Here is a 12801-nt window from a genome sequence, read left to right as displayed (position 1 = left end):
CCCTCCTTGCTCTGACCTGGGAAAGCAAGAGAGGCTGGCCTGAGTTCTTGGACCCCAGTTTCCACTTGGGAGACCCAGAAGAAGCTCCTGGAACCTAGCTTTGTATTGGATAAGCCATTGTGGCCATTTGGGGAGTGAACCAACAAGTCATTTGGAAGTCCCCCATGCCCTCATAACTCTACTTTTCCAATAAAATAATAAATAAATCTTTGAAAAGGTCTGTCGAAGGTGATGTGTGGTGTTTGGTGGTTAATAACTTTGCTAATATTCTTTGTTTTAATTCGTTAGTTATTCTGAAGTATTTCATCAGCTAAGCACACCTTTTTGATAATGCATTCTATTGTTTAGATGTCAATCTGTTGATCTTACAGGTGGAAATATTCTTGACATTTGAGAGTAATCATAGCACAAGTCAAGGAGTTACACACAACCACATGATTCCAATTTTTTTTCAGTATTGTTAACAGTCTAACCAACCATGTTGATTGGAAAGATCCTAAGATGCTATCTAGTAATCTAGTAGTTAAACTTAAAGCTTTGTTTTAGGTCAGCTATTCAGAAAATTTTAGCTAGAGTTAAATCTGTAGATTCTAGATCAGTTTGGTTTAGAAGCAACATTTTTTTAAATAGAATTCAACAGTATCATTTTTAATTTTTCTTCCTTTTACATAATATTGATCTTCTCTCAGCTTACCCCTTTTCATCATATCCTATCAGCAGATATAATTTATTTCTATTGTTACATGTTTCTTCCTCTTGTATTTTTGGTCTGAACTTGACTGTTCTTCTGGGTCTTATTATAACAAAGTAGAATTTTTATTCTTTAAGTCAAATGTGCGTATTTCTAAGTCACATCATGTGTAGCTCTTTGCTATATTTATTTCTTGACTGTAAAACGAAACAGAGATGGCAAATGCCCCTCTTCAGAAGTTTAAATACTTCTGAGTACGTCATTACATTTAAAAGCTTGCTTGCCTTGAAGCACTCTAAAATAGTTGGACTGCAGGCTTTGGAGTTCCTTTGGAGTTGAGGCCAGTGTGCGGCTCAGCTGTTCCTCTGCCACTTCCGTCATGGTAGCAGTGCCCTAAGGGTGAGCTCTCCTTCTCCTGCCATCCTAGCCGACCTCAGTCCCTGCTTAAAATGGTAACGTTGGACTCCTGGTTGACTAGCCTTATACTGTGTGTGAATCTCTGAAAGGAAAATGCCTTAAGACAACAATAACAACAACCACACATTAAGCATAAGTGAAAAAAAACCAGGTGTTTTTGAAAGTAAGCTTCATATATTTATGTGAATAATTTCTTTGTAAAACACACTGTTATAACTTTCTAATGTTCAATAAAACATGATGTTTGCAGCAAGAATTCTGGAAAATGCAGAGTATAGAGCATGAATAAAAATCAGTTCCATTTCTACTGCATAGATGGGATTACTGTTCATAGTTTTCTGTGTTTCTTTTAGATGCACAACTTAAAATATAAAATTCATAATAGATACCATAGTATATTTGACAGAGAAGCCTTTAAAACAGGGTTATGGTTACATGAACTTTAAGAATAAGCAGCTCTGGTATTTGAGTTTTAACTAGATTCAGTGTTGAAATTTACCTCTCTGGGGTTGGTTTAATCTGTGACCTTTTGCCCGGGTAGTTGATTGTGGCCACTCCCCTTGGCTCCAGCTTTCACAGGTCTTTTAAGCTCTTGATCCCAGTGCTTCGCAAAATATTTGTGAAGGGCGAGTCCCTCCTTTCGGAACGGCCTAACGCTGTACATGCCTCGGCTTGGTTTGCCCTGTTTGAGAGCGCCCCTCTAAGTTTGCAAACCTTTGAGGGGGTCTCCTCTGGTCTCTTCGGTGACTTGAGTTCATTCATGATAGGAGGCCCTAAAATAAAAGCTTCTAGAATGCTCGCTCTAAGTTCTGCATTCACTGCTGACTACGAGAGACGATTTGCAGGAGAGCAAGCGACCGTGCTTGGAGTTGCTCGCTTGCAGTCAGTCTCCACGAACCTCATTTTTGCTGGAATACTTTATCTTCTTTATCAAAAGAGAGAGCTAAAGTGGTGGAATTCTGTTTCTGATCCACACAATGGATATTTTGTACATATGGCATATAATACGAACAATATTAAGGAACCCCAATATTATGTGCTATGCTTTGATGTACCCTGATAAATAAAACTTGTAAATCCTGCTTAGTGCTCAAGAGTTTGGAGGTTTATAAAATTTTAAAGAAACAGTCATCATGTAATAAGAAAGAGATACACGAAGAATAGGAGGAGACTGAAAGGTACAGCTGACTTGAGGGTTAGGGTCTATGACCAAGTGAAAACTTACCTGAACGCTTAAGAAATAGAAAGAGCACAGGGGAGAGTGAGCAGGTTACAGAGTGTGACCCCCTGTGGAAGGGGCACTGAGAGCGCTGTATTGTGACCCCCTGTGCAAGGGGCACTGTGAGCGCCCGCCGTATTGTGACCCCCTGTGGAAGGGGCACTGAGAGCGCTGTATTGTGACCCCCTGTGCAAGGGGCACTGTGAGCGCCCGCCGTATTGTGACCCCCTGTGGAAGGGGCACTGAGAGCGCTGTATTGTGACCCCCTGTGCAAGGGGCATTGAGAGCGCCCGCCGTATTGTGACCCCCTGTGGAAGGGGCACTGAGAGCGCTGTATTGTGACCCCCTGTGCAAGGGGCACTGAGAGCGCTGTATTGAACTCACGAGGAGGACAAGAGAAGCTGGAGACTGTGTGGGAAACTTTGGGGTGGACTGGCGTTGATTCACGTCCACATACACAAGAGAGCTCTTCCATTGCCAGCCCATTGACGTTTTAGTCACAGTGTGAATGTCTGCTAGAATCTTCCTGAACTTGGCCTGCAGAGTCGCTGGGCTTAGGCTTTGTGCCACTTAGCTGGCACAGCAGTTTATTAAGACCATGACGTAATGTTCCCGGGGACATGGCTCCTGTTTTTCCCCGTGTGAGCTGATGAGAAACCCTAAATCTTTCATCAGCCTTCACAAGTGAGACTTTATGAGGTGAAACTTGGGGGTGACCAGGTGTTCTTCCTGCTTGGGTGTGATGGAATTTGGTGTGAATTTCTTTGCTGATATCAAGAGTCAGGATACCACTTATTAAATAAAGAAATTCTTAGACTACTCAACTTAGTAAGTCGTGCAAGAAACAGTGTTTGGTATTTGATTGATCATAATAGTTTATTTTGGGATTACTGTGTATATTGCTTCAAAAGATTTTGGTAGAGTGAAAACAAAGACATGTACAGCTGTACTTTTTCAAGGTATTGTTCAAAGAAGTTAATTTTTCTTGATATTACCCAAGTAAATAAAATCTTCTTTGAGGTGCTTAAACCATGGAGCTTTTGAGATTACTTCTAGTTTTAAGTTAGTGCCGTTAATTCACTGTTTTGAAGTGACTATCCTGATCAATGACAGCTATTTTAAAAGGCTTATTTTTGTGTTTTATTTGCCTTTATCTATAACCCTAATTATTATATGTAACTTTCAGCCAAACCATCATGATAGCCTGTGTCAGCCCTTCCGACAGAGACTTTATGGAAACGCTCAATACCTTGAAGTATGCTAACCGAGCTAGGAATATCAAAAACAAGGTGATGGTCAACCAAGACAGGGCTAGCCAGCAAATCAACGCGCTCCGCAGTGAGATCACGCGCCTTCAGATGGAGCTCATGGAGTACAAAACGGTAAGTCCCTCTGCGGGCCACGGTGCTTCGCGGCACATCCCCCATGCCTGTTAGTGATGGCTTGCACTGTGTGTCTCGGAAGTCCTCTGTCGCAACCACACTGACCCTAACCCCTGGAGCCTTGCTCCTCAGCCTGGGGAGTAGTGCTTGTCAATGTAACTGACCAGCACTTGTTCGAAGGCTTCCTCAGTGTTCAGTGACTCATGTACCATGGAGGGTCATGGTAGAGCGTAAAGGACCTCACGCTCTTGTAGAATTGTATTGTCTTGGGGTATCTTTGACTGAAACTGGTGTGTATTTAAGGCTCTTGCACCATCCAGGACATATTTTCCTCCCTTAGGGGAAAAGAATAATTGACGAGGAAGGCGTAGAAAGCATCAATGACATGTTCCATGAGAATGCCATGCTACAGACGGAGAACAATAACCTGCGGGTGAGAATCAAAGCCATGCAAGAGACAGTGGACGCACTGAGGGCCAGGATCACACAGTTGGTCAGTGACCAGGCCAACCAGGTTCTTGCCAGAGCAGGTACGCGGGGTGAGCGGGAGAGGCCCCGCGGGCGGGCAGGGGATGTTCTTTGTGTCGAATAATTACCCAGCAGCGTGGGAGTAGAAATGCCAACTTGTGTAAATACAGTATGTCATTTAAACACTTAATGTTAAAAAAAAAATCACGGATGCTTGCGTAAGTGACGCTTGCTTTGTATCTGGTTGGCCCGTGGTCTGCTCATGTTGTTAAGGGTGAAATATCCGCTGTGATGTGAGTGTTGTGCTTTACAAGACCTCTGCTTTCTTTTTTTCCCCAGATGCTGGTTTTTTTCTCTTGTTTTGTCGAAATCTAGCTTCCTAAGTTTTCATTCCATGCTTTGTCTTTCAGGTGAAGGGAACGAGGAGATTAGTAATATGATTCACAGTTATATCAAAGAAATAGAAGACCTCAGGTATAGTCGTGTTTTATGGCACATGTTGTGCATGTTTGTTTTGAGCTTTGCAATGTTGTGAAATTTCTGTCCTTGGAGCTTTCTGTGCAGCTGCTGTCCGCAAGAATGTTTTAGTCTGTTGGTCAGGTTCCCTTTAGGAAAACCAGGTACTTGCTTTCTCGTAGTATTGTTTTCTGAGGTACTTTCTTTACTCCCTATAGCCTCCTGCTCTTAGTTCTGTGTCCATCAGTAGGTGATTGCTTTGTTTACAGAGTTCTGTTGTGTGTCTTTCCTCTCTGAGCCTCTTTCCTCACCCTTTGAGAATTCATCAATATTTGCATACTGTCACCAGTTTATTTGGATCGTCTATTGTCTCCCTGGCTTGCCTTGATGGCTGAACTCCTGGGAGGCCGCTGGAGGAGCGTGTACGCAGTGCAGAGGTCACTTTGACGCCCGTTTGCAGGCACTATCCAAGTTGGGGAGATTGTCCTTCATATTTAGTTCTCTTTCCCTGTCTCTTCATCTGATCATTGTGGATGTTTTAAATCAGGCAAGTACTGCCTGTTCTGACTCCCCAAGACACACTGGATACCCTCAATGTTTCAATAAGTGAAAACCCTGAAGAAGATACTGATGAAGTTACTCAAATCAATGTTAACTTCTTGTTTGTGGCTGAGAGCATGTGGCTACGTCTGTGTAATTTTTCTGGCTTTACTCTTTGTCAGAGTTGTCAGGGACGTTGCGTCCTAATTCCACTCAGCAGCCCACCTGGGCTTGCAGCTGCTATCTTTGGTTGGCAAGACTCTGCCCTCCCTGCTCAACAGTCATTCTTTCATCACCTTCTCCCTTATCTCCAGACCCCAACCTTACCATTTCTTCAGGTGAAACTCACAAAATCCTCTTCCTTTTCCTGTTGATTGCATGCACTTTCTTGGCACTGGCCAGTTGTTTAAGCTGCTCCCACAATCTGCTTCTTCTCCCTCCTGTTTTGTACATCTGCATAGAAGCTTGGCCGCAATCTGGGCCAAATAGCAGGATCAGTGTAGTTCTTTCTCGGAGAAGTGCCTGAATCATTCCCCACCCATCTTGTGGCAAAAGAACAGAAACTCCTCTGAAGTTTCGAGTTAAGACGAATCCTTAAGCCCTTTAGAAAAGAGCGATGGCTTCACGGGCTCCGAGTTCAGTCACTGACCTCTTGGTTCCTGGCACAGATCCCCGGTACCACCTTGATGGCTTTCTAATTGCTGGGTCCCACCTGTGCAGAGTAGCCTTGCAGAATCCCAGGACTATAATTTTCAGTATAAAATAATTTTCATCTGAGATAATCTTAAATGAATTTGAATTCAAGTGGGATTACCTGGATTAAAAGTCAAGCTTTTATTTATTAATAAGGTGTGTGACTTTGGGCCTTTGTCCGTATACTTCCCCTGGGCTTTACTGCTTGGTCTCCTGTGAATTTTACCCAGGCAGCCACGTCTGTGTAAGGAGAACAGAGAGGAAAGACTGTCACTCTAGCGCTTGCATGGAGAGCAGGTTCCGACTGTGTGGCCTAGGGTTTATGGAGGGGAGTCCATGTCAGCACCCATGGTGGAAAAGCATCGAATGTATCCTTGCCACATACCAGCATTCAAAATCATGTAAAAAATAAAAGTTTCTATTTATTACATAACAATAAAGGAACCAATTAAAATGCAGGTTTTTTACTGTTAACTGATTTACTTCCATTCTTTGCAGTTATATAGTTGGGCTTTGTGCTGGAAATTAAAAATATAGAAACGTTTACTTTTGGTTGATGATCATGAATTTTGACTTTGAATTTTTAATAATTGTTATTTTATACTTACATTACTTTCTTAGTTAAAATGACATCATACAATTTTGCTCAAATGGAATCATTTAATTAATGTAGGAGTTGGTGCATGACTATTCAGCTGTATAAGCATGCTGTGATTGTTCCCCTATGTGACGTAAGATATGTAACATAGCAGTTTCATTACAGAACACTTAAGACACTGATTCGTGTATTTACCATTTTAATACACCGTATCACTAGCTGGTTTTGAGATTCCTGAACAAATGTGGTAGATAATGAAAAATCGCTATGCTGACCAGGTCTTCCAGCGTTCAGCGGCTGTAGATGATCTAGTGTCTTCCTCTGCAATATTCGAGCATGTGGCAGAAGTGCTTAACAACACAGTGTGAGACAGAGGGAGGTGGTATTGCCTTCTGTTTAACTTTGTCTCAGTCAGCTTTGTGCTAAAGTAGCCTAGGATATCCGTTACATTCAGGTAGACAGTCGGGTTCCTGATAGTTTAAAACAAGTTGATGTAGAGAGAATGATCTAGAGGACTCTGACGTGGCAGCTAGCCTAGGCTGCTTTCGGTTCTCAATATTCCGTGTTTTCACATGCGAATAACAGCAGGTACATTATTCTCTTGTCATTATTAGGGCTGCTTGAACAAAAGAGTGTTTTCAGTTCTAATACTCGGGTTTCCTTGGAGATATCATCTTTTCCCACACCGTATTCAGGAGCCAGATGTCTGTCAGCCAGTGAGGGGCGAGTTTGACTAGCTGTTCCTCGCGAAGTTTTGGACGTGCTATTACTGTGCACCGAGGGGACCCTGCTGCCTGTATATTTTCAGTTTGAATAGTGGGTTTTCAAAGCAGGAACAACTGTTGCCCACTGGCCACAATTCAGTTTAACTAATTACTGCCAACATGTAAAGATGCAGAGTTCTTAGGACCACTAAGGATGTGATTTCAAATGTATCAATCAGGGAATTTTAAAATGTCGTATGTATTAATGTTTGTGAAGACATTTATTTAAGAAACTTTACCCTGTAGCCGTATTGAAATACATTTGGGGAAGGTCTCAGCCTGAAGAGGCACACATCTGAGGCGTTTCCTGTTTATTCAACGCAGACAGATTGACAGAATTAGAAAGGGACGGTGCCGGGTAAGGAACGGCCTGTTAGCACCGTGCTGCTCCACCATCTGGAAAGAAGTGCTTATGGTGGTAAACTTTGTTTTCTTTTTAGCCATAACAGAAATAGTGCCCTATTTAAATATGTATATATATATATATATTTTTTTTTTTTCCCAATAGGGCCAAGTTACTGGAAAGCGAAGCTGTGAATGAGAACCTCCGGAAAAACTTGACGAGAGCCACAGCGAGATCGCCGTATTTCAGTGGGTCGTCAGCATTCTCTCCTCTGTTGTCCTCGGACAAGGAAACCATTGAGATTATAGATCTAGCGAAGAAAGATTTAGAGAAGCTAAAAAGGAAGGAAAAGAAGAAGAAAAGAAGGTAGTAACAAAATTACTGCTACACGAATCTGTTGTTATTTTGATTTGTAATTACAGTGAATATTTGTAGTCTGGTAAGTATACTAGTGTGATAAATTTTTTAAATTTACTGACAATAACTATATGCTTTTTAATGCCCTCTCTCACTTTGTAAGAACAAGTGAGTGTAACAATATGGGAATGAGTTCATTTAAACTGTGACAGGTGGAATTACTGTTAGAAATTATTTGAATTCTCCTAGTAGCTGCTGTTGCATTCTGTCCATCTCCCCTGCCTGCTTGTGTGCAAAGCTTACTGCATCATTTCAACTCATTTCTTTGTTTTCTTTCTCCCATTTCCTAAAGCAATCATATGGTCCCATAGACATGCTCATTTCCATCTAAATTAGTTTAACTAAAGGCTAAACTAATTCATCAGATTGTCATTTAGTGTCATTTGGTCTCTAGTGTTTTCTGTCATCTGATTCGGTTCTATTAGAGTTACTCCTGGTATTTTAGACTTTTTGAATCTTCTAACCCATAGTCCTTCCATCTCTCACCGTTTTTGTGGAGGCTTTCTTTCCCTTGTGACCTGGTAACATCTCCCTCTGAAATTAGCTTGGTGCAGAGAAGCAAAAGAAAATGAAATCTGACCACTTGGAATGTGTGAGAGTGGTTAAATATTCATAAATTCTCTACATGCTTGCATATTGATTCTGCAGTGCAGTCATGTTAATTACTGAGAGTATGTTTTGAGCACACCAGTCAAATTCAATTTAAGCATTTTTGGCTAGATATTCAAAAGGATACAAAGCCATCTTATCTGTCCACATGGTTTGTTACGAGGGGAGTGTTTTGTCGGATTCTTGATGACATTTATTACATGCTATTATGCTTACTTTATTTAGAAATATATTTAAGAAATCAGGCATTTCATCTCTAAACTACTAGAAATTTAAATTGTTCAAGTTGACTCTACTCCTTGAATTAAGAATGCGTGATTATTATAATTAAAACAAGGAGTTACGGTTAGGGGGCATTCCCGCCGAAAGTTCATTCTTGAGATATTGACGTGTTCTGAGATGGTCTTGGTGGGTAGCTGGCTGTGGCCGTGTTAAGAAGTGCTAAGTGACCTGCTCTCCTCCAGAAGGGGATTCCTGAAGCTAGTGCTTCCCACGTGCTGCCCGAGTGAACAGGAGACTTTTGCACATGACTTGTCATTGACTTGCGAAACCTAATCCTCTAGTTGGTACCAGTGTCAGGTGGACTGGTTTCTGTGGGCTGGATGGTTTGTAAGCAAAGGTGTATTTCTCAAGGCCTGGAACCGGTGTTGCCCTTTCCTTCTGAGATAAATGCAGACCTATTGCTTTAGTCACCTGTAGAATATGGAAAATAGAAAATCTCTAGGAATCCCGATAGCCTTGCTTCCTTGGATGTGCATATAGTGAGAGTACCCCAAATAAGACTTCTGGGTCAGGTTGTTTTTGTAATAATGCTGGGTAAGAAGCACTTTTAGCTAATAAGTAGTACCAAGTAATGCCAAGGCGTATAATTATTAAGATGTGTCTTTGTTACTTTACTATTGGACTCCTATCCTTTGTAAAGTAGATAAAATTTAAGTAAAGCAGTAGTTATTTCAAGGTGGAAAATTGAGATCAATTCAATGATTCTGATACATGTTAATTATGATAAAATAGTAGTAAATGTCAATAGTTGTAAGAACTCACTAATCAGCTCATTTAAATATAAATTTAAACATTGAAATATAAATATTTTCTTGGAAATAAAATAAGTTATTTTCTAAGAAAAGGAAATATAATTAAAGGTAAAATTTTTGTGATAAGAATGAAGAAGCCAAATAAGACTACATTTTATAGTTCATCAGTGAGACAGTCCCCAAAGGGCAAATACCATATGTTCTCTCTGATAAAAGGCAACCTTCATGCAACATGCAAAACAAATAGATGTATGGGGGAAGATGTTTCCTAAACTTTGTCTGGGGCTTCATCTTGGGACTGGTTCTCTGAAGCTGCCCTGAGGTTCGTGGCAGCGTCCCTGTCTCCACTAACCTCCGTGTTGCGTAAGTCACTTGGGTATGGGTAGCTGTGTTCCGTGATAGCAGCCACAGGGCCTCCGACAGTGGACGGTGGAGGAAATGGTGGGAGGAGCAGCAGCCCCGGGCTCACGTGATGCCTGAACCTGCACTGGTGCTTTAGCAGCTCGCCCCAAATCCTGCTGACGTCTGCTCATCCTCTTCTGCCCATGTCTTGTCTGAGCTGTAGTCAGTAGCCAAGAGATGAGGTTCTAAGGTTTGCGCTTTTGCTTCTTAGTGCTGATTTTCTGTTAATGCAGAGATGTAGACAATAGGAAAAAAAGGGGTCTCTGGGGTCCTGGCTGCCCTGTTGGCTGGGTGGTTTACCTCTGATTACTTGACTAGACTGTGCTACCCATCATTCAGGTACACAGATGCTGAGACTGGCTGGCAAGATGGATCTCTTCTCTTACTTACAGAGAAGGATTATTGTGGAAATAAAAATTGAAATAAAAACCGAGCTCCAGTAGATGATGGCGACATAGCAGGGCTGCGTCACTTCCCTGCTCCTCGGCTGTCTTTGTGAACTGTTGATTGCTGGAGAGGCCAGCAGGGACGCATTTCAGCATCACTTGTTAATTTAGACACTTGTCATTTACATTGGAATAAAAAGTTGAGCTATCTACAAGGGACCTTTATCCTTTGAAATATGGTATCTCATGATTATTGGAATCTAGCCTGCTTACTATTCTTAGCGTATATGGACAAAGAAAATCTATCGCTTACACATTCAGTCTCTTACTTTTGGATATCTAGCTTTAAATGACTTGGAATATAAAAAAACTTCACCCATCTATCAGACTGCACGCTGTTTGGATTGGGTGGCACTGGTTGGCACCTGGAAATACAGATTTCTTTTCTTTTCTGATTATAATACTAGGCCCTGACCCCAGATAGATATCACTTTGTATACTTACTTCTTGGAAAGATTGCTAGTCTCATCTTGCAATGACATAATTGAGGATGATTTAAAAAAAACAGTCGCAGACTCATGAATTAATATCATATGTGACCTCATCTTTTATAAATCCATGTAAAAATAGGCTTGATAAAATAATTCATATCTGAGATTCAGTCGCTTCATTTCATTAAGCGTTGGCAATTCCAAAAAAATATTTTGGAATTGTAGAAAAGGAATGCTATATCCATATTGATATATATTCTTTGACAGAGCCTAGCATATCTATCTTTTTTTGTCTACATGACAACTCTTGGAGTACAGTGCCTTCCACTGAGTAAAGATATCCGTGTGTGTTGGATGTTGATTAAATTATATTACAAAGGTGTTAACTACAAATCTGAAGTCTTACACCTTTGTAATTTAAAAAAAATTACTAGAGGAAAGTACTGTATTTCCTATTTTTGACCACTTTTGCTGTAGATATTCCTTTTTCGTGGATAATGCATAACAACTAGTATAATATAATCTTTAACCCTGTGGAGATTTTATTTTTAATTATTAAAATCAGTCTTTATCATTGACCTCATAACAACCATGTTTGTTTGCCCGTCATACCATTTCATATATAATTTTGAAATAGGATTTATTTTTTAGAGATAGTGATGTTCGCATGTACTGATTAAAACTGAGCGTAAGTTTTCAAGAGTAGAGTCTTCGTAGTGTTACTGATATTTCCGTATTTATGGTATAAAGGCATTACTTTGTGAAATTGTTTGCATGATGCCATGAAAAGATCTTCTGTAAAGGTTTAAAAGGAGGAGGATCTTATTGAATGTGGACTTTTCTAGAGAAGCTGGAAAAAGTGGCTCGTTTCAGAATCATCAGAGCCTTGGCATCCAGGTGCTCTGTAAACGGGAGACCGAGTGGTCCTACTGAGCACTTCAGCCCAGAGTCTAGGCACTCTTGTTAGGCACGATGCTGTATGGTTTCCTACTTACCTTCTATTCATTCAGAATGTATTGCCTTTTTACTGTGTATTGTCCTTTGATGATATCTTTTACATTTATTTTGAAGTCTTCAAGCTCATGTATCATTTTTACCTCCTTACCACTCTCGCCTTTTACTGTCGGGTTTGTCCTTCATTGGCTTGGCTTCCAATACTGTGCCTCGTGGTTTTGAAGGCTACAGAAACTTGAGGAAAGCAGTCGAGAAGAAAGAAGGTTGGAATATTTCCCAGGTTTTTCCTTACAATGTCATTTACATACTTAGTTGCCGTGCACAAGGAAATGTGTTATAGAATTGTAGATTGTTTCAGACTAGATAAACTGGGTGCTCCTAAAAGGAATTGTGATTTTGTAAAAAAAAAAAAAATCACAAAATGCCAAAACATTTTTTAAACATAGAATTTAAAACAACAAAAATATTACTATTTGTATTTAGATTCAGGCAATTTCAAGTAATTTGGAGCTGTCATGATTATAATGGTGACTTAATTCCCCAATTTATTCTACAAATGACCCCAAAATACCATTGATTAATAAAAAGTGAGTAATTGGTTTGTTGCTCAGAAACTTGTGAGCAGGAGGGAAGTTATTAATTGGGTGGGGTTTGACATTTTGCTTCTATGTGTAGGGTCATGGTATTAACCCTGCCTCCTGTGTCCCTGATGTGGTGTCATCTTATTTAAAACCCACATTGAAATGACACAAAATCAAAAGGAAATTGTGGCCTTACTCCAGCTAAAATTTGCAGAGAATTCCCAAGCTTGAAATAGAAAAAAGCAGTTTTTTTGCTTTTAAAATGTACATGAAATGGATAAAAAAAATTGAGACAGTAAAATTTGAAAACAATTTCTTGAGCAAACTTTGTGAACCCTGTATTGGTAGCATTTTGT

General features: G+C 40.4%; 1 protein-coding gene across 2 annotated transcripts in view; it reads left to right on the top strand.

Moving 5' to 3' along the window:
* KIF21A (kinesin family member 21A) overlaps nucleotides 1-12801 on the top strand; it is a 120789-nt gene that overhangs the window by 71216 nt on the left and 36772 nt on the right. The window contains exons 8-12 of one of the 2 annotated variants that reach the window (XM_040978880.1): nucleotides 3514-3709; nucleotides 4050-4239; nucleotides 4588-4651; nucleotides 7737-7937; nucleotides 12089-12127. In XM_040978880.1, coding sequence (XP_040834814.1) covers nucleotides 3514-3709; nucleotides 4050-4239; nucleotides 4588-4651; nucleotides 7737-7937; nucleotides 12089-12127 — 690 coding nt within the window. The remainder of the gene's footprint in view (nucleotides 1-3513; nucleotides 3710-4049; nucleotides 4240-4587; nucleotides 4652-7736; nucleotides 7938-12088; nucleotides 12128-12801) is intronic. The other variant, XM_040978882.1, reaches the window with a different exon arrangement.

Source organism: Ochotona curzoniae, unplaced genomic scaffold, assembly GCF_017591425.1.
Source record: "Ochotona curzoniae isolate NIBS_2020 unplaced genomic scaffold, NIBS_Ocur_1.0 contig_2927, whole genome shotgun sequence".
NCBI lineage: Eukaryota > Metazoa > Chordata > Mammalia > Lagomorpha > Ochotonidae > Ochotona > Ochotona curzoniae.
Note: the sequence above shows the minus strand (reverse complement) of the source record. Positions and strands in the feature narration are given on the sequence as shown.